The sequence below is a fragment of the Nomascus leucogenys genome, chromosome 16, assembly GCF_006542625.1.
Source record: "Nomascus leucogenys isolate Asia chromosome 16, Asia_NLE_v1, whole genome shotgun sequence".
Classification (NCBI taxonomy): domain Eukaryota; kingdom Metazoa; phylum Chordata; class Mammalia; order Primates; family Hylobatidae; genus Nomascus; species Nomascus leucogenys.
The window spans coordinates 25,813,971-25,834,033 of NC_044396.1; the positions used below are offsets into that span (position 1 = coordinate 25,813,971).

Below are 20,063 nucleotides of genomic sequence, written 5' to 3' on the forward strand. Positions count from 1 at the left end.
TGAGAATATTCTTTTAAAAAACTACTTGGGAGATATGATAGCCGTCTTTACATACTTGAAAGATTTGAAAGATTGTTTTTGGAAGGAAGGATTGATCATGTATATTTAAGAGTAGTGCTTCTCCAACTGTAGTGTGCCTGTGAATCACCTGGGATTTGTTAATGCTGACCCTGATTCAGCAAGTGTGAGGGGAAGATTTTGCATTTCTAACAGGTTTCTAGGTGATGCTGATACTGGCTGGTCTAATAACCTCATTTTGTTGAATAGCAAGGCTAACATAAAATAGGAATAACAGCAAGAAGTTAGAGGAAGTTACTATCAGCTTAGATTTTAAAAAGTTACCTGTCATTTCAAGCTGTCCAATATAAAAATGTTCTGCCTTTTGAAAAAGTAGATTTCTCTTTATCTTAACTATTTGAAGAGAGTACATAACTATCAGTGGTATCAAAGAGGGAATTATTAAATGGGATATGTTTGATTAGATGACAAGTTAGGTCTCTTCTAGTTAAAAAAAAAATTCAATAATTCTCTACTTGAACAAGAATACTTAAAGATAACTTTTGTACATTTGCAACCTGAACTATCTTTTCACAGGAAATGTAATCGTTAATGTCTCTAAATTGTTTTTATGTTTTTTAATTTAAAAAAAGAAAATTTAAGATATTCAGAGAAGTTAATCTTAGTATTTTTATAAAATTATCTATACAGTAGTTCATATAATGCTGTCATGAGAATCAACACATTACTAAGGTTGGTTGGATGGTTTTTGCTACAAAATGTTATTTTGGTAGAAATTAAATTACAGATAGTTATAAAATTTGCAGTAAAGTCAAATATGTTGTTCTTAAGAGCATAGTTTGAAAATACAGTAAAACTCTTTTTAAAAAAAAAACTTCAAGAGAATCAAAGAAAGAGATGAATTTATAGTACAGATTTGCTCTGATAATTAAAACAATGCTGAGGGATTTAGTAAATTTAGTCAACACCCGATCCCAATTTTAAAATAGTTTTCCCAAACACAGTAAAAATGTATTCCAGATAATAAAAGGAATAATGGCACACATAGACAGTCAATAAATATTCACTGGATCTAAATAAAGTTATGTAGTCAGTGATTCTCAAGCAAGGGTGAGGGTTTCCTTTCCTAGGGGGAAAAATCTATCAGAATTTCTAAGAAGAAAGTAATTGTTTTCTCAATTACTGCCATCTTCCAGAGATTCTTGTGTGTCCTCTCCTTAGAAAGAAAATAGGGTTTGAGGGTATTGACTGCTTTCTTTACTGACTGAGTCTTGTTGAAGCAGAGGAAATGTAATGAGCCACTGAAAAGGTTTTATGTAAAGTTGTAAAGCCAGTTTCAAATTTTATTCTGCTACTGATTAAAGAAAGTAAAGCATAGAATATAACCTTGGAACTATATGGATAAAAACTTAAAGAATCCATTGGATTTCATTTAAGTAGAACACTAGTGAGCCATAGATCGTAAAGATTTTTAGGGAAGGTGAATGAAACAGAATAACCACTCCAAAATGATTCCTCCAGCTGGATACACTGTCAACATTCACTGTCCATCTTGGCTAAATTTCTACTGTAAACCAAAGATATAAAAAGGGATATATGTGTACTCCTTTACCCCTTTTTCGTTCCTAGCAGTAGCAGTCCAATAGAGTAATTTGTAAACATAAAAGCAGCATTAAAGTATGAGGAAATTTGAATATAAAACTGTAAGAAAATAATGTCTCACATTTGTCATATACTGAAAGTATTAAACAGGACCTTTCTTATATTTCTTAGCAGTTTGCTTTCAGTCTTAAGTGCTATTTCCTCAGGGTTTCATACAAACTTGACCTCTCAATCCCAGATCAATTGATTTCCTAGGAGTCATTTGTATGTAATAGCAGGTGTCCCAGTATAAATAATGGGTGGATAGAAGTATAATATCTACATCAGAAGACCTTGTTCTACTCTGTGCTATCAGACCAACTGCAGTGTTCTGCTAGAGGCCACGACTAGAGAGGGATGCAGATAAATCAGATGTTTTCAGAGAGAAGTGTCCAGCAAGGAGAATCCAAATGAACCAAAGCATAAGACAAAAGAATTTAAAGGTAGAAAAGGACACATATTCACACTCAGGGAACAGATTGAAAGTACAGCTCTACCACCTGCACTTTCTGACAATAGGCAAGTAATTTCACCTCTCTGAAATTTGGTATCATTTGTGAAATGGAGATCCAATACTTTTCCTAATCTTACATGATTGTTGTGAAAATTAAATACAATAGAATATGTGAGCATATTAAATACAATAAGATATGTAAAATTCCATTTAACTCTTCATGGACACCTCCTGACATCATCAACCTGTCTGGCCTAATCTGAACCCAAAAGCCCCATTCCCTTTTTAGCATAAGTTGACATCCCCTTTTTGTAGTATATCAAGAAATCCTGGCTGGGCGTGGTCGCGGTGGTTCGTGCCTGTAATCCCAGCACTTTGGGAGGCTGAGGCGGGCGGATCACCTGAGGTCAGGAGTGGGAGACCAGCCTGGCCAACATGGAGAAACCCTATCTCTACTAAAAATACAAAAATTAGCTGGGCGTGGTGGTGGGAGCCTCTAATCCCAGCTACTCGGGAGGCTGACGCAGGAGAATCACTGGAACCCAGGAGGCAGATGTTGCAGTGAGCCAAGATCACATCACTGCACTCCAGACTTCAGCCTGGGCAACAGAGCGAGACTCGTCTTAAAAAAAAAAAAAAAAAAATCCTTTGTAAAAGGAAATTTGTAAAGATTTTATTTTGCAAATCTAAAATAAGGATCCACATTTATATTTTGATGTGTACATAAGAGTTGTCTCTCAGTCCAAAATTGCTTTTTAGAAAGGCAGGGAGGCATTTTTATTATAAGGAAGTTTGGTTATCTACCTCCTTAACCTGTTTCTCTGATAATAGCAAAGTATTATCAGCAAATATAACATATTTGCTTAACAAATATGTTAAGCAAAGCATAACAATATCATTTTTTAATAATTATTTTAAAATTTGTGGTCATTTAGAGATAGGATGGTTAGAATTTTTTTCTCTCGAACTATCTAGGGAAAATATTTAAGTAAATTAATATAATAAACATGATTGCAAGGTCAGTCTTTAACTTGTTTGAGAGTAAATGCTTTTTGGTCACTTTAGAAGCATCTACTGAAACAAAAACAAGTGAGGTATAAATTAGAAATTGCATTTATTCATAAAAGGATAATGACTTGGACTAGTTCAGACTAATATGTCTTTGAAAATCATAAAGAGGCTATTCACTATGTTGGTCTCTTGAACCATTATTGTGAAGTGTGTTTTATGTCCTATAGTTTGTATGTAACAATACATTTGTGATATTTATGTTCTAAGATCTTAGAAAACACCTTAAGATCTTTGCATCTTCTATAGTTTTATATTTATATTTAGTTACTTGTATGAAAACACATAACTAACTTGTTTAAAACACTGTACAGCTTCAAAGTAACTTTTGCTTTTTGCTATCTTTTGCAAACTTATTTGTACTTCAGATCATTTTTTTTTTTCCTTTGAAAAGCCTTGCAGTGAGAGAATTTCTTTGTTTGGATGATCCACCGGGTCCATTTGATAGCCTAGAAGAAAGCAGGGTAAGTGCTGTATTATATAGCACATGAAAAGAGGAACAAATAATACAGTACAATAACTACATTGTTTCTTGAATGGAATAGCAAGCAGCAAAATATTATAATTTCAGGCTATGGTAGTTTTGCACAGAAAGCTTTCAATGTTTGAGTCAAAGGTTGCTTTCAGTGAAATACATAGACTTAGCTCAGTGAAAAAGTAAAAATTCATGTCTTATAGTCAATAAAGCTCTAAAATTAAATCCTGCATTATTTGTTTTTACTGTTTCAAAAAATGATTTGGGGGACCTTTTTATATTTAATAATATGTGTAAACTGAGTTTTCTTCCATTTGAGTGTCAAAATAAGAAACGTACAGCTAAAATCAAATTTAAAACTTCAGGGGTAGGAGTGATTATTTTGTTATCGGTTTAGCTCGTGCCTGATGCCTCTCAAATTACATTAATTGACGTGTTAAAGTGTCCTGTTTCTTGAAGCAATAGCCTAGATTCACAAAACAGATTTGGTAATAGTAGATTAGCTAGGATTTTATGCAAGTTTTTTCCCCAAATGTTTAATGGCATTTAAATGGAACAGATTTAATTGGTAGATTTGTAATGTTTTCATTCAAGCTGAGTCAGTTCTTTGTGTTAGATTGAATGCCATGGCCTTTTTAAAACAGCTTTATTGGAGTAATATTTTCATCCATAATATTCACCAATTTGTTGTTTGCTATTCTACTGAAAATGTACAATTTAATACTTTGGAAATTTATAGAGCAGTTACACCATCATCACTGTAACCCAATTTTAGAATATTTTCATCACCTCAAAAAGAATTCCTATAAGCCATTTTGCAGTCAGTCTGCACTTCCAGCCCAAGGCAACCACTGATCTGCTTTCATTCTCTACACATTTGCCGTTTCTGGATATTTCATATAAATAAAATCATACAATGTGTGTTTGTGTGTGTGTATTAGTTTACAATATACATAACTTTTATATATACAGTCTGCCTAATATATAATATACAGTATTACAATCTTTTACACCTGATTTATTTCACTTAGCATGCTTTTGAGGGTATTCCATGTTATCCTCTATAATTATTTCATTACTAAATGGTTTTTCATTGTTTGCATATACCACATTTTGTTTATCCAGTCACCCATTGAGGGATACTTGGATTGTTTCCAGTTTTGTGATATTATGAGTAATGCTATGAACAATTTCATATAATGTTTTGTGTGAACATATGGTTTTATTTCTCATGGACTGAGAAATTCTACTTCCCTAAGAGTAGAAGTGTTCGATCATGTAACAAGTTTAACTTTTTAAAGAAACCAATAAAGTTTTTGAAAGTTGCTGTATTCTATTCTCACTTGTACTGTACGAGAGTTCTAGTTTCTCTATGTCCTCACAAACATTTGATATTATCTCTCTTTTGGATTATAGCCATTCTCTTGGATAGGTAGTGATATTTAATTATAGCTTTAATTTTCATGTTTCTAATGATTGTTTGATATTGATCATCATGTCACATGCTTTTTAGCCATTCATGTTTTCTTCAATGAAATGTCTGTTCATGTCTTGCCCATTTTTTAAAAAAACCTGGGCTGTTTATCTTATTCAGTTATAAAATCTTTACTTTAGATATTAATCCTTTATCAGAGATACAATTTGTAGATATTTTCTTCCAGTCTGTAGGTGTCTTTTCATCCTCTTAATGGCATTCTTTGAAGTGCAAAAGTTTTTAATTTTAATGAAGTTTGTCACCTTTTTAAATGGCTTATGCTTTTACTATTGTATTATAAAAACTCTTTGCCTAACCCAACATTACAAATATTTTCTCATATATATTTTTTTAATTTTATATTTAAGCTCTTACAGTTAGGTTTATGGTCTATTTTGGGTTAATTTTTTTTAAGGTGTTAGGTAAGGGTCTTAAGTTCCTATACCTATCTTAATTTTTTTTAGTTCCTTTTGTTTGATTATGTTGACACTTCTGTCAGAAATCAAATGACCATGAAAAGAAGGGTTTGTTTCTGGACTCTTAATTCTAGTCTGTTGATCTATTTTCCTGTCCTTGTGCCAGTATGATACTGTCTTGTTTACTGCAGCTCTATTATCATTACTGTTTGCATAGCATATCTTTTCCCATCCTTGTACTTTCAATCTGTTTGTATCTTTCAACCCAAGATGCATCCTTTCTACATAGCATGTAATTGGGTCTTGATCTGTTATTCTTTCTGACATCTGTCTTTTACATCTGCCGTTTTGCAATTTGTTTTCTGTTTCTCTCATCTGTCCCCATCCCATTCCTCCTTTTATCTTGTGTAAAATAATTTTTAGTATGCCATTTTGATTCTTCTGTAGAATTTTTTACTTTTTCTTATTTTTCAGTGACTGCTTAAGGTATTATATTTCAGTGAAATATAAACTTGGCTCCAATATCTCTCTGTTTCCTCCCTCTTTCTTTGTGTTGCTATTGTTATCTATTTTACATATATCTTATAAACCTAACAATACAGTGCAATAATTATTTCTTTATACAGTCTTTTGTGCTCTAAAGAACTTAAGAAATGGGAAAATATATTTCATAGATTATTTTATTTAATCCACATGTTTACTATTTCTGGCCCTCTTCATTTCTTCCTGTAGGTTGATGTGATCATCTAGTATCACTTCCTTTCGGTCTCATAATCTTTCTTTAGTTTTTCTTGTAAGACAGGTCTGCTAGCAACAAATTCTCACAGTCTTTGTTTAGCTGGAAATGGTCATTTTTGAAAGATAGTTTTACTGACAGATTTTTTTCTTCCAGCACTTTGAATGTGTCATTCCACTGCCTTCTGGCCCCTATTATTTCTGATAAAAAAAAAAATCAACCTTTCTGTTGTTTCCATGTGCGTGATGAGCCATTTTGCCCTTGCTGCTTTCAAGATACTCTGTTTGTTTGACTTTCAGCAGTTTTATTATGATGTATTGGGATGTGGATCTCCTTCTGTTTCTCATGCTTTGGCTTCATTGAGCTTTTTGGACTTGGCAGATTAATGTTTTATATCAAACTTTGGAATTCGTTAGCCATTATTTCTTCAAATACTTTTTCACTCCCTTTTTCTTTCCCTTCTCCTTCTAGGACTCTCATTACTTGTATATTTGTATACTCTATGTTGTGCAAAATGTGTCTGAAGTGCTGTTCATTTTTCTTCAATTGCTTTTTTCTCTGATCTTCAGATTGGAAAATTTCTATTAATCTTCGGATTCACAGATTTATATTTTGGTCATATTAAATCTCCTGTTGAGCCCCTCTTGTTAATTTTTCAGTTACTGTGCTTTTCAAGTCCAAAATTCTCAATTGCTTATTTTTTAAATGTTCTTTCTCTTTATTGAGATTTTTCTATTTGTTGACTCATTATCATTATCCTTATCATTAATTCAATTTTTTCCAGTTTATTTCATGTATGTAATGGTTGCATTAAAAATCACTGCCTGATATGCCTAACATTTGGGGGCATTTAGAGATAGCTTCAGTTGACTTCCTTTTTTCCTGAGTATGCTTAGATTGACCTTGTTTCTTTGAGTGTTTTATACATTTTTTTGAATACAAGATGTTTTAGGTGATATACTGTAGCCACTCTTGATTCTTAATCTCTGCCTCCTATAGTGGTTATTATTATTTTGTCTGTCTGTTTAGTAACTTGCCTGGACTAAATCTGTGAAGTTTGTCTCCTCAGCAATGTGTGGTCACTGGTGTCTTTTCTCAGTGTTTTTTTCCTCATTTTATTTTTAAGCCTGGCTTTCTTTATTTCTGCATAGCTTAATATTCAGTCAACAGTTGGTCATAAATTTTGCTTATACCTCAAACTAGTAAGATTTTTACACTCTGGTAATGGATCTGTATATAGTCTAAGGAGTGCATTTAAAGTTAAGGTCATTTTCGAGTATAACGTAGATTTTAGTTTCTGCTGAATCCTTTCCCATCTGCTATTCTATACATGCATATGAGTTCTGTTGTCCTGTGTGGCTTGAGTCCCAAGCTATGTGGAAAGCTTATCAAGGCCCCATAGATATATCATTTCCCAGAACTCCCTATTAAATCCTGGCTAGATCATTGCTTCTGGGTTTCATTCAGCCTTTTGGCTACCATTTTGTCTCTTTGATTTAGAATCTGTTCAGAAAATTGAGTTTTATTTTAAGTGAACATTGGGCTAAAGAAGCTAAGTGTTTATCACTCCTTTTCCAGCTCAAGGATTCCAGGATTTTTATTCCTTTAAAGTATAGTATTCTTTCTTCTTGCAAGATAGCCTTTAGTTCATTTTTAATTTTTAAATCAGTCCTTTTACAAATAAAAATAATAATTTGAATATCTTTTTAATGTTCTTAGTTCAAAATATATATTAGTTAGTATGTGTCAAGTATCATAACTTGGCAGGGGAAGAGTGGAAGCTGTTTTGAATTAGGATTTCTCATCCACGCTATCGGCATTTAGGGCTGGATAACTTTTTGGTGGCCGTGGCTAGAGCACAGCCTGACATGTGCATTGAAAATATTTAGCAGCATCCTAGGCCTCTACATATTAGACACCAATAGCATTCCCACTCATGGCAAGTAAAAATGTCTCCAGACATTACCAAGTGTCTTCTGAGTTTAAAATCGCTCCTGGTGTAGAACCACTGATTTAAATAAATCACAAGGCAATATTAAGTTTATACACTCAACAGAGTAATATGGAATGTATCTCCTAGACTCTTTCTCTAAAATAAATGCATTTTCCTACAGGTGTATTTGAAAATATGTGTTTATTTGAACAGTGAATGAAGAAATTCTGTGTTTGCTCCTCTCCTTCAAAGTAAAATCTATAGTAACCTAATGAGATATATATCTCTTTTGTCTGCAGACTTACTTAAGCAGCCTCTCATTTTAAGAAAAATCCCAAAATGACTTATTAACCCACATTTCTTGGAGTGTGAAATTAAACTTATTCAAAGGATACTCAGTTCAGCAAATCTTTAACCTACTTTTCTCTGTTTCCTGTTTAAGGTAGTCATTTCTACCCCTCATATACTTGTACTAAAAGAGGGAATTAAGGTTAGGGATATAAATTAGTCTACCTTTTTTTGGGAAAATTCAAATCTATTACTTGTATGGAGATAATATAATTGGAAGAAATGAGGTCTTACTATATTAACATTAATGAATAGCTTATAAATCGAAATAAATTATAATTTTTAATATTTTATATGGATTATAAGTACAAATAATTAAAGCAAAATTCTTAAGCCATCTATTCTCTACCTAAATTGTAATACATAATGAAGCTGTTTTCTTAGAATCACGTGCTAGCAGATTTTCCTGTCCTGATGGAACTGTTAGATCTCTATCCCAGAAGGAAATTTATATCAATATAGCCTTCCAATGACTATTCTAAGGACAGTCTCCATTCCTATATACATCTTTCCTAAGGTACCTCTCTCACTGGAATGGATGTTAATCTTGGAAGAAACCCAAGGTTTTAAAGGTACTTTCCTAGGAATACAATTGTTTCATTGTTAGATATTCTCTTCAACTTCACTGCATATGCTAAAATTACACCCCAAATTTGTTATATCAGTTTGTACTTTTATCAACAATATATTTTCCTTTTGCTCTATATCACCACTAATACAAGTATTGTCAATCTTTTAATTTTTGTCAGTCTGATGGGTATAAAATAATATCTTATTGTTATTTTAGCCCAATTTTCTTGATTACCAGCCAGGTCTGGCATCTTCCATAGTAGCTGTTTGGGACTTCTGTAAATTTCCTGCTCCACATTCTTTGTCACATTTTTTGTGGCTCTTGTTCTTCCCTACACACCAGCACATAAACATATTTCTCCTAAATTTCCTTCTAATAAGTGTAAACTTTTGCTTTTCATACTGAGGTCTTTTTTTTTTGAGAGAATTAAATTGTTTATTGATTACACCTAATAATGGATGATACACAAGCTTCATTCCCATCTATAATTTTATCTGGTACCATTACTCAATTTAAATATATTGCATATGATCTGCCAACAATCATTTTTATAACCAATAATTCCATGATTTTGCTTGGGTAATCCATTTTAATGGTGAACTTCAGGTCACAACAGTAACTATCAGTTCAACTACACCAAGGTTTCTGAAGACAATGACTTCTCCACCCAAGCAGGTTGTATGTAAATTCCAAATAGAACCTGGCATCACTCTGAAGGAATTCTAACTTCACACTGTTGGGGAAATTTTCCAAGATGGCTTCAGAGTAGACTAACTTTACACAGCACATTAAAAAACAAAGACATTTATTCAGCATCACAATCAGACTATTACATTTAGCAATCAACAGCCTGGGTGCAAAAAAAAAAAAATCTATATTAAAACCCTTTGTTGGAAAGCTTTACACTTTCCACAGAACAGAAACTAAAATAACCTGTTATACAATTAGTCAGAAATACAGTCCTCGAGTTTTTTGCCCATGCACATGAGTATTTGTCTAAAACATGTCTTCTTTGTAGCAGCTAGGCCCTGCCACCACTGTGCTTGGCTGAGTTCACAAATGTGTTGTTACCTGTAGCTTCCCTGTTACTTCTCTGTCTCTCCTCTCCTGCTGAGCTTTGTTTCCCAATTAAAATCTTCTGCCACTGCCATAGCTACTGCTGCTCCTGGAACCGCCATAGCCACCTTGGTTTCATGGTTTGGCAAAGTATTGGCCTACACCACCATAGGGGCCAGAGCTTCTGCCTCCAAAGTTTCCTGTCTTCATGGGTCCAAAATTTGAAGACTGATTGTTATAACTGCCAAAATCATTGTAGCTTCCACCACCTCCAAAATTGCTTCCATCATTACCAAATTCATTATAGCCATCCCCACTGCCACCATATCCACCACCACCACAGCTGCCACCAAAGCCACCATGACCCCTGAAGTTACCTCCATGACCAAAGTTGTCATTCCCACCGAAACAACCTCCACAACCACCACCAAAGTTTCCAGAACCACTTCGACCTCTTTGCCTGGATGAAGCACTAGCCATCTCTTGCTTTGACAGGGCTTCCTAACTTCACAGTTGTGGCCATTCACGGTATAGTGTTCCTGAATGACCGTCTTATCCATGGAGTCATGGCCATCAAAGGTTACAAAGGCAAAGCCCCTTTTCTTGCCACTGCCTTGGTCAGTCATGATTTCAATCACTTCCATTTTTCCACACTGTTCAAAATAATCTCTTAGGTGATGTTCTTCAGTGTCTTCTTTAATGCCACCAATAAATATCTTTTTCACAGTTAAGTAGGCAACTGGTCTTTGAGAATCTTCCCTTGAGACAGCTCTCTTTGATTCCACAACTTTTCCATCCACCTTCTGTGGACTTGGATTCACGGCTGCATCCACCTCCCCCACAGTGGCATATGTGACAAACCCAAAGCCCCTGGAGCGCCTGGTGTTTGGGTTTCTCATTACTGCACAGTTTGTGAGGGTTCCCCATTGCTCAAAATGGCTCCTCAGGCTCTCATCCATTGTTTCAAAGCTCAACCCTCCAATGAAAAGCTTCCTCAGCTGTTTGGGCTCTTTAGGAGACTCTGACTTAGACATGACGGCAGGGAGAAGAGAGACTTTAACGATGCTTCTTCGGCGGCATCCACGGGCAGAAAGGTCTTTTAATTGATTTAACATTTTCTGTGTGGATGACCAGTGATCCCAACCTCATTTATTTAAAAGTTCATCCCTACTGCACTAATTAGTAATTCTTCTAAATAGTTGAGTGTGAATGGGTCTGTTTATGGTCACTCAGTTCTTTTTTTTTTTTTTTTTTTTTTTTTTTTTTTGAAACAGTCTCACACTGTCACCCAGGCTGGAGTGCAGTGGCGCCATCTTGGCTCACTGCAACCTCTGCCTCCGGGATTCCAGCAATTCTCCTGCCTCAGCCTCTTGAGTAGCTGGGATTACAGGCACGCACCACCACACCCAGCTAATTTTTGTATTTTTAGTAGAGACGGAGTTTCTTCATGTTGGCCAGACTGGTCTTGAACTCCTGACCTCAGGTGATCTGCCCACCTCAGCCTCCCAAAGTGCTGGGATTACAGGCATGAGTCACCATGCCGGGCCACTCAGTTCATTTTTAGTAGTCTCATCCCTCTGCTGGTACTATATTGTGTTAATTACTATAATTAAATAATCTTATTAACTGACAGAACAAGGGTGCCCTTATTCTTTCAAGTTGGCTATTCACTTTTCCATATGAATTTTAGGACAACTTTGTGAGTTCCATGAAAAAATCCTATTGCCATTTTGTTTGGAATTTTAATACATTTATTTATTAATTTTGAAGAGTATCTTTATAGTATTGAATCTTCCTATCAATAGATCTTTGCATATAGAGGGGATTTTTTTAAGTTCTTCAATAAAAGTTTACATTTTTTTCTTCTAGGGAAAGCCATAGGATTTCTCATCATTTTTGTTGATGAAATAATTGGTATTTTTATTACATTCTAAGTAACTAGTTTTATTATTGATTTTTATATATCTATTTTGTATGTCACATTCTCTTGTTAGTTTATAGATCTGTTTGGATTTTCCAGATAGGTAATCATATCCCCTGCAATATTAACAATGTGTTTTTTCCTAATACTTAATATCTTTCATTTCATTTTTCTGTATTATTTTGCTAGATAGGTTCTTTGGAGGTTAATTGAAGCCATTATGGTGGGCATCCTTTTCCTCTCATCCTAACTTTAATAAAAATGATCCTGTATTTTGCTGTTGGATATGGAATTTTCTATAGGCTGGTGGTAGTTGTGAGTTATGTTGATTTGTTTATTGTTTTTGTTGTTGTTTTTAGATTAAAGAAGTTCTATTTCTAGTTTGCTAAGAGGTTGTAGGGATGTGTGTGTGTGTGAATGCTTTCACATGCATCTGTATGGATAATCATATGGGTTTTTTTTTAATCTATTGGTGTGGTAAATTACATTCATAGATTTTCAGATGATAAAACATTGATTATGAGATTAACTCAAATTCAATGTGTTTTTTTAATTACTGGATTTGAATTGTAATGATTTTATTTAGAATTTTGGCATATGTAATATTTATTTCTGTTACTGCCCTTTGTTGGGTCTGGCAACAAAATTATGCCAGTTTTATAAAATAAGGAATAGTCCCTCTTTTTCTGTTATCCAGAACCATTTGAATAAACGCGTATTGGTCGTTCCCTAAGCGTTTGTTAGAATTCACCTGTAAAACAATCTGGGTTTGATATTTTCTTTAGTTTGTCTTATAACAGATTTTTTAACAACTGATTCTGTTTCTTTAATGTCTGTAGTTTATTCAGATTATTTGGGGAGGTTTCAGTTTTGAGAATCTGTATTTTTCTAGAAATTGACCATTTTGTATAGATTTTAAAATACATTTTTTTCTGTTTCTTTTTTTTTTTGAGATAAGAGTCTCGCTCTGTGGTCCAGGCTGGAGTGCAGTGGCGCCATATCGGCTCACTGCAAGCTCCACCTCCCAGGTTCACACCATTCTCCTGCCTCAGCCTCCCGAGTAGCTGGGACTACAGGCCCTCGCCACCATGCCTGGCTAATTTTTTTGTATTTTTTAGTAGAGACAGGGTTTCACCGTGTTAGCCAGGATGGTCTTGATCTCCTGACCTCGTGATCCGCCCACCTCAGCCTCCCAAAGTGCTGGGATTATAGGCGTGAGCCACCGCGAAACTGTTGTTCTTAGTAGTATCACATGACTTTTGAACATCTCTTAACATGTCTTTAGTTATATATCCACTTTGAATCTCACTGGTGTTTCCACTGGTCTTTTTTCCTTGGATTTGGTGTATTTTAATAGTCTTCTCAAAGAACCACTTTTTGCCTTTTTGATTCTCTTGATTAAATTGTTTTCCTGTCTCTTAATTCCTTTCTTATACTTGGTTTTAGTATGTTCTTTGATTTCTTGAATTGGATGCTTTCTCAGTTGTTTCTGGTATTATACAGTTCTTTTATGTAACAGTCAAATTGCATCTCACAAGTCTTAATATTTTCATTCTCTTTCATATTTTATATTGTTCTATTATCTTGTTTGTTCCATAAATTTAGAATTCTCTTTAATTTTTCAAGCACTTTTTTCTTATATTATTGACTGTTTTTTAGTCTATTTGCATTTTTTTCAGATACCATGTTCTTTCTGACACCATTTCTTGGTTATTGTTGACAGTGTTCCGCACTCTTTGGGATCTGCACATATGTGATAAATTTTCTAAATTTTCCATGTGTGCTTGAAAATTATATGTATTTCTTAATTGTTAGACTCACAGTTCAATATATGTTCATCATATCAAACTTACTAATTTGTATTGTTAAAATTTTTTTAATCTTAACTCATTTTTTTATTTAATCCATTAATTGCCAAGAGTTATGTCAAATTTACCCCTTATGGTGTGGATTTGTTCAACTTCTTCTTGTAATTATGCATTTAAATGTATTCCTGGTGACTTATTACTTTTATTATTAGGTAGAGACTCTTTGTGCCTAACAATGTTTATCACCTTGAACTGCATTCTGTCAGATATTAAGAAAACTACAACTTTTGGTAGGGGAGAAAAGGCTAACATTTGTCTGTTGCCTTTAAGTATGTTTCTACTTTTGTATTTTAAATATGGCTGTTTTAAACATCATACTTTTTTTAATACAATCTGAAAAATCTGTTAAGTTTTGAGTTTATTTTATATATGGTAATGACCAATATATTTGTATTTATTTCTATTATTTTGTGCTTTTTATTCTGCTTTATAAAATGCTTTTTTACTCCTTTCTTTCCTTTCATGTTATTTAATGAGTTTTTCTCTTTGTTCTCTGCTCTTGGTTTTTAACTTCTGTAGTCATTGTCTTTTATTTAATGGTCATTTTGGAAACATTGTTTACAGCCCTCCTCAAAGTTGGCCATCATTATTATTTCACACAGTCAATGTTTCTTTTGATTTACCTGAGTGTTTGTCACTTTCATTCCCCACCATTCCTACTTTCATCTTTCTTTTGGGATTCAGTTAACTACTTCTTAAAGTACATAATTTAATAGTTCTTTCAGTAAATGTGTATTGGTAATGCTTAGATCTTTGATGTTCAAATGTCTTTTAATTTTGTTTCATTCTTGAAGTACGATTTAACTGAGTGTAGAATTCTACCTTGATAGTTATTTTTCTCAGTGCTTTAAAGTGTTTTCCACTGCCTTTGACATAGATTTGTTTTATGACATCCACTCTCAGTCCCCTGCTGTCTTACAATTTTATAGTAAACTGGTTTGTCTTCCTGGTGTTTTAGAGATCTTCTATTTGATTTTGGTATTTGCAACTTCAGTATCTTGTGTTTATGTATATATTTGTTTTTATTTGTCTTCCTTATGATACATTATTTTTCCCAAAATCCATATGAGGCTTTTTAGATTAGATTCTTCAGGTGAGACTTTACCTCACCCACCTAGAAACCAGATTGAGACAAACAATCTTTCTTGATGTTTTTCTGTGTTGTTGAGTGACTTTTATTAATGGGCTCTTTAGGGTCTTTGCTTTATTCCTGAATCTATCATTTTTTATCACTTACTTCCCAAAATGTACCTGACTCCTCATTTCTTGTACCATCCTGGTACTGCAACCCAAGTGTCAAGGTTACCAAAATGCTATTACAGTAGTATGTCTACTGAGCTAATACAAATGGCATCAACCACAGTTGATTTTTTTTAAGTGTAATCATGTATGACTAGGCAAAAGTAGATTAAAGAGAATAAAAACTAAAGCAGTAGTTGCCAATTATTTTTTATCCCAGTTCTATACTAGAGGGATATTACATACTCACTTCAGGCACACTAGCTTACTACTATAAGTCTTAAGAAAAAGAACTTGTAATTTTGTCCCCCTGGTGGATGGGAACTAAGAAAGTTAAGATACCAGTGACCTAAAAAGATGAGGGTAGAGAACAAATCATTTGGAGTTTCATACTATTATTTTGATTGTCTATGTTCTTTGACTCTTCAATAATGCTCTTGAAAAAGATACTGCATTTGTAATTAATTGTATTCTTTTTCTGCATGTGTTTAGTTTTGTTTGTTGTTTTTTTTAAGGCATTCTGTGAAACTTTAGAAGAGACAAACTACCGCTTACAGAAAGAACTACTTGAAAAACAAAAGGAGATGGAATCACTAAAGAAACTGCTCAGTGAGAAGCAACTTCATATAGACACTTTAGAGAACAGAATCAGGTGTGTTGTGATACTTGCATTTCTACTCTGACTAATTCAACCCTTAATACTGTGGGCTAAATGCCCCTTATATTTTAATATGATTTAGGAATTTTCTGATTCTGAAAGTTGTAGGCTTTTGGCATACTTCACTGGGAAAATTACGCTTTATTTAGCATAATTTTGCTAAATAAATTTTGAACATTGAAGGATGGGAAACATCAGGAAAATAAGCCACTAACTGTTCAACAAGGTAAACATTATTCATTTTAATCATTGTTAAATCATTATTAAATAAATAATCATTATTAAATGGAATACCATTATTTTATTTAAGTGACATCTTAGTTTCTAGGCATTTATGCCAGCTTTTCACATATGAAAGCTCTGGTTTGCCATCTCATCAGCATATCTTGAATTGATGCTAAAGTCATTTTAAATTAATCATAGCTACTAATTTCTCTGTTGACTTCCAAAGTGAGCTGTTTATTAGCTATGTAACTACATTAAGACTTAACAGCTAAAGACTGCTATAGCTACTACCTGTATTCACAAGATTAAACATATGCCTGTTTTGTTCATAGAAAATAACTTGTTGCTATAACATACTTTTAGAACATTGTCTTTAGAACCTGAAGAATCACTGGATGTGTCAGAAACAGAAGGTGAACAGATCTTAAAGGTGGAGTCCTCTGCACTTGAGGTTGATCAAGATGTCCTGGATGAAGAATCTAGGTATATAATATTTCATTTATAATAGCTTAATTCTTGAATAATTGGAGGAAAGTGATTCTAATACTCTATAGAGTATTTTTTTATGAACTCAGTGTTACTGTATCATGAATCTGCTAAGCAAACAGAGAATGAATTGGAGATATTTTAGGCTCTTCCTAAAATATTTTAAAATAAAAACACTTTAAAAATAAAAAGTGTCTTTGACATCAGGCTGTAAGTTTTCTCATTACTTACTTTAGAGCTGTGTCTGCATTAACTGGCCTCTGACTCAGGTAATTAATTAATTTTTAAAATATTAACAGATTACCTTAATCTCCCTCAGTATCACCCTTTTTCCATTGAAAAAGTAGGATACTATAATATAATAGCAAACCACCCTTCTTACCTAATAGGAATGATGAAAAGGTAATGAATTTAAAAGCACATAGAGTTTTTATTGCATACAAATCCAAGGTAATTGCTAATAGTTTAGTGGCAATGGTTGACTATAATTCTGAGAATAATTTTATGTTGATAAAGGTAATTACCAAGTAGATTTTTATTGGTAAATGGTAGTTTGGAGAGCTAAGTTTAAAAACCTATCTCCAAAGGTCTTACCTGGCAATGACAACTTAAATATATCAAATTTCTGACTGAATGTTTAAATACTCTTTTACATTAAATACTTTTACACTAAGTATGTAAATACTCTTTCTATAAGGTAGAAGATTTTTAAAGGTAATAGTGAAATGAAATAATAGCATGCATCCAATCCCATCATGTTCCTTTTTTTTTTTTTTGCAGAGCTGATAATAAACCATGCTTAAGTTTTAATGAACCTGAAAATGCTGTATCAGAGATAGAAGTAGCAGAAGTGGCATATGATGCTGAAGAAGACTAATATATCACAAGCAGTTCCCTCCATTTAGACTATTCAACAAATTTAGAAGAGTGGCAAATACTATTTTAAAAGAAGAACCAAAAACTGTAAAACATATAGAAAAGAGCAAGAATGCACATGTATAAAGTTTACATAAAGAAGTTTTTTTAAGTTATTGAGATAGGAAGTATATTCACTGCTGCTTTTAATTGTATTTTATCCAATTATATTTAATACACTAAAAAAAATCTTGTTGGAATTCTGTTATCAAGGCCCACATTCTTAGATACTGTGCATAAATTATTATGGTGTTTTGCCTATATATTGCTCCAAACTACTGTGTATATATGTGTGTTAAATCACCAATTATATTAATCAAATTGAAATTAATTGCATGTTACTATCTGGGTGATATATTCTTCTTTATATCTCTGACATGACATATTTTCATTAATAGTTTAAATCAGTGACCATCATAGTAAAGATAAAATTTGGTTGAGTTTTTAATGTTTACATGTTTACCATCTCTAAATAAAATTTGCTTATTTGAAATGTTAATGCTCTTTAGAAAAAAAAATGACTTTCTAGTACCAAAGGAAAACTACTTGAAAGAGCTGTAATCATATAGCTAAAGTGATAAGCTACCCTTGATTTTAAAAGCTGATTCATTAATATCAAAATACTTTAATAAGTGTCACAGTTATTAATATGTTACATTTGTTTAGTTTCCACATAATCTTTATCTCTACCTAGATTTAGTGAGTTTGCCTCTTTCAGAATACTACCTCCTTTTGTTAAGGCATATTCTTTTGAAAATATAGATTCTAAATAAATAGGGGCTTATACAAAAAAGAAAATAAAAAGCCATATATACTGCAAAGTTCCTAACTGGCTTGACTCCCAACATTGCATTTTTATTTCTATATATGTGAAGATGTTGTTATACTGTATTATGGCTGATTTTCTTTTTAATATATTTAGCCAAGTGATGCACTTTATGATAATTAAAACTCTTTTGTGCCAAGTTTAATTGGTGGATTTCTTTTGTAAGTAGAGTTAGGAGAAAGAATTATGTAGTGCCTTTACTATTTCAATTTCTACAAAAGTCGTCTAGGGTCTTTGAGTCAGCTTTATGAAAAAATGTTTGTTTATTTTAGCTTTGTGTACAGTCATTAAAAGTGCCTTGTTTCATTTTTATAGGATGAAGTTATTTATTTTCTATTTTCACTGTTTTGCATTTTGCTGTTAATATGCATTGTAATCATGCTGGCATTTTGTAGTCCCAGTCGGTATGCTTTCTAAAAACTGAGAGAAACTTACTGGGGAAATAGAATAACAATCTCCATTTTTTTCTTTACTATCTAAAAGTTTATCAGTATCTTGATGTATATATTAAGGTGTGGCTGTTTAAAATTCTACTGACATATATCAACACATTCAATGGCTGTTGTTAACCTTTGAAGTAAAAAGGAGATCACTTTTTATCAAATAACCAAAAATTTTTAGTCTTTGTCAAAGTGCACAGGTATGCTCTCAGAACATTTTTCACAATGTGTATTAGAAATATGTTTGCTATCCTTAGAGACAGAAATGAATATAACAAATTGATCTGCTTATTTATTAAAATTATTATTCTAGACTTACAAAAGGCTTAAAAAGAACAATCATTTAATCAGTACCATTCTGAATCTTATATAACAAATCTTTGCCAAATTCTAGATATTATAGTGTTGCCTGTCCTAAAGTGAACCACCCACTTTTTCAATCTGGCTTTTTGGAAGATTATATTTAAAGTTCTGCAAGGATGAAGAAAAAAATATGTTAATTAGGTAAACCACTATTATTTATAATTTACTTTTTTTTTACTTTTATAATGCATTTTACTCCCAGTATTATGTTCATTTAATAAATTATTTTTTCACTACAACAGTAGCTGTGTTGTTCATATGTTGAATACCATTTCCCCCTCCATTTTCTATATTCTCCCTATCTTTTACATTTATTGTAAATTGAATTATATTTAAGTGCTGAATTTCACAGATGTGGAATGAGTCTGATTTTCTTTTTAGGTTTACACTTTATATTGCTGATCATTTTTTGAAAGTTTTTGTGAATAGGTGCAATGCACTTTAACATAACCTATATTAATTCTAAAAATTGAATGTAACTGAAACAACATTTTTGTGGATAATCTTTTAACTTAATCTTTTAAAAATAAGTTTACATATAGTTAGTACAACCATAAAACCGCATTTTAAAATGTATGTACTACATTGAGATTAGCCATTTACAGCACATTTATTTAGAAAACGATGCTTATATTATCTATGTAGTCTAGTTCAGTCTGTGATATTAAAAGGGAACAGTGGCTTTAGATATAAAAATAATTTGGTTTTGAAATGGATGTTATTACTTACAGGAACACATGAGTTTGGGGATTATGATAAAACCAGTTTGTATTCCCAACTAGCAGAGAGAAGAATCTAAATTTTATCCTCTAGGAAATCTTCAGAGAGCTACATATTTGATCCACATTTTGGCTCTTCATAGAATTACTGGTACTGCATTACACTTTGTTTCTATGCTGTTGGCTCCTAATAGCAAACAGTCATCAAAACAT

At 32.8% G+C, this 20,063-nt stretch overlaps 1 protein-coding gene and 1 pseudogene across 2 annotated transcripts in view; one reads left to right on the forward strand and one right to left on the reverse strand.

The window, feature by feature from the left end:
* The window catches only part of SNX16 (sorting nexin 16), a 43,522-nt gene extending 24,150 nt beyond the window's left edge, over positions 1-19,372 (forward strand). For both annotated transcript variants that reach the window (XM_003269501.4, XM_030795299.1), the window contains 4 exons: positions 3,576-3,645; positions 15,734-15,870; positions 16,465-16,584; positions 17,368-19,372. In XM_003269501.4, coding sequence (XP_003269549.1) covers positions 3,576-3,645; positions 15,734-15,870; positions 16,465-16,584; positions 17,368-17,464 — 424 coding nt within the window. In that variant the 3' untranslated portion in view covers positions 17,465-19,372. The remainder of the gene's footprint in view (positions 1-3,575; positions 3,646-15,733; positions 15,871-16,464; positions 16,585-17,367) is intronic.
* Positions 10,263-11,257, reverse strand: LOC101177250 (annotated as a pseudogene).
* Positions 19,373-20,063: the final 691 nt, after the last annotated feature.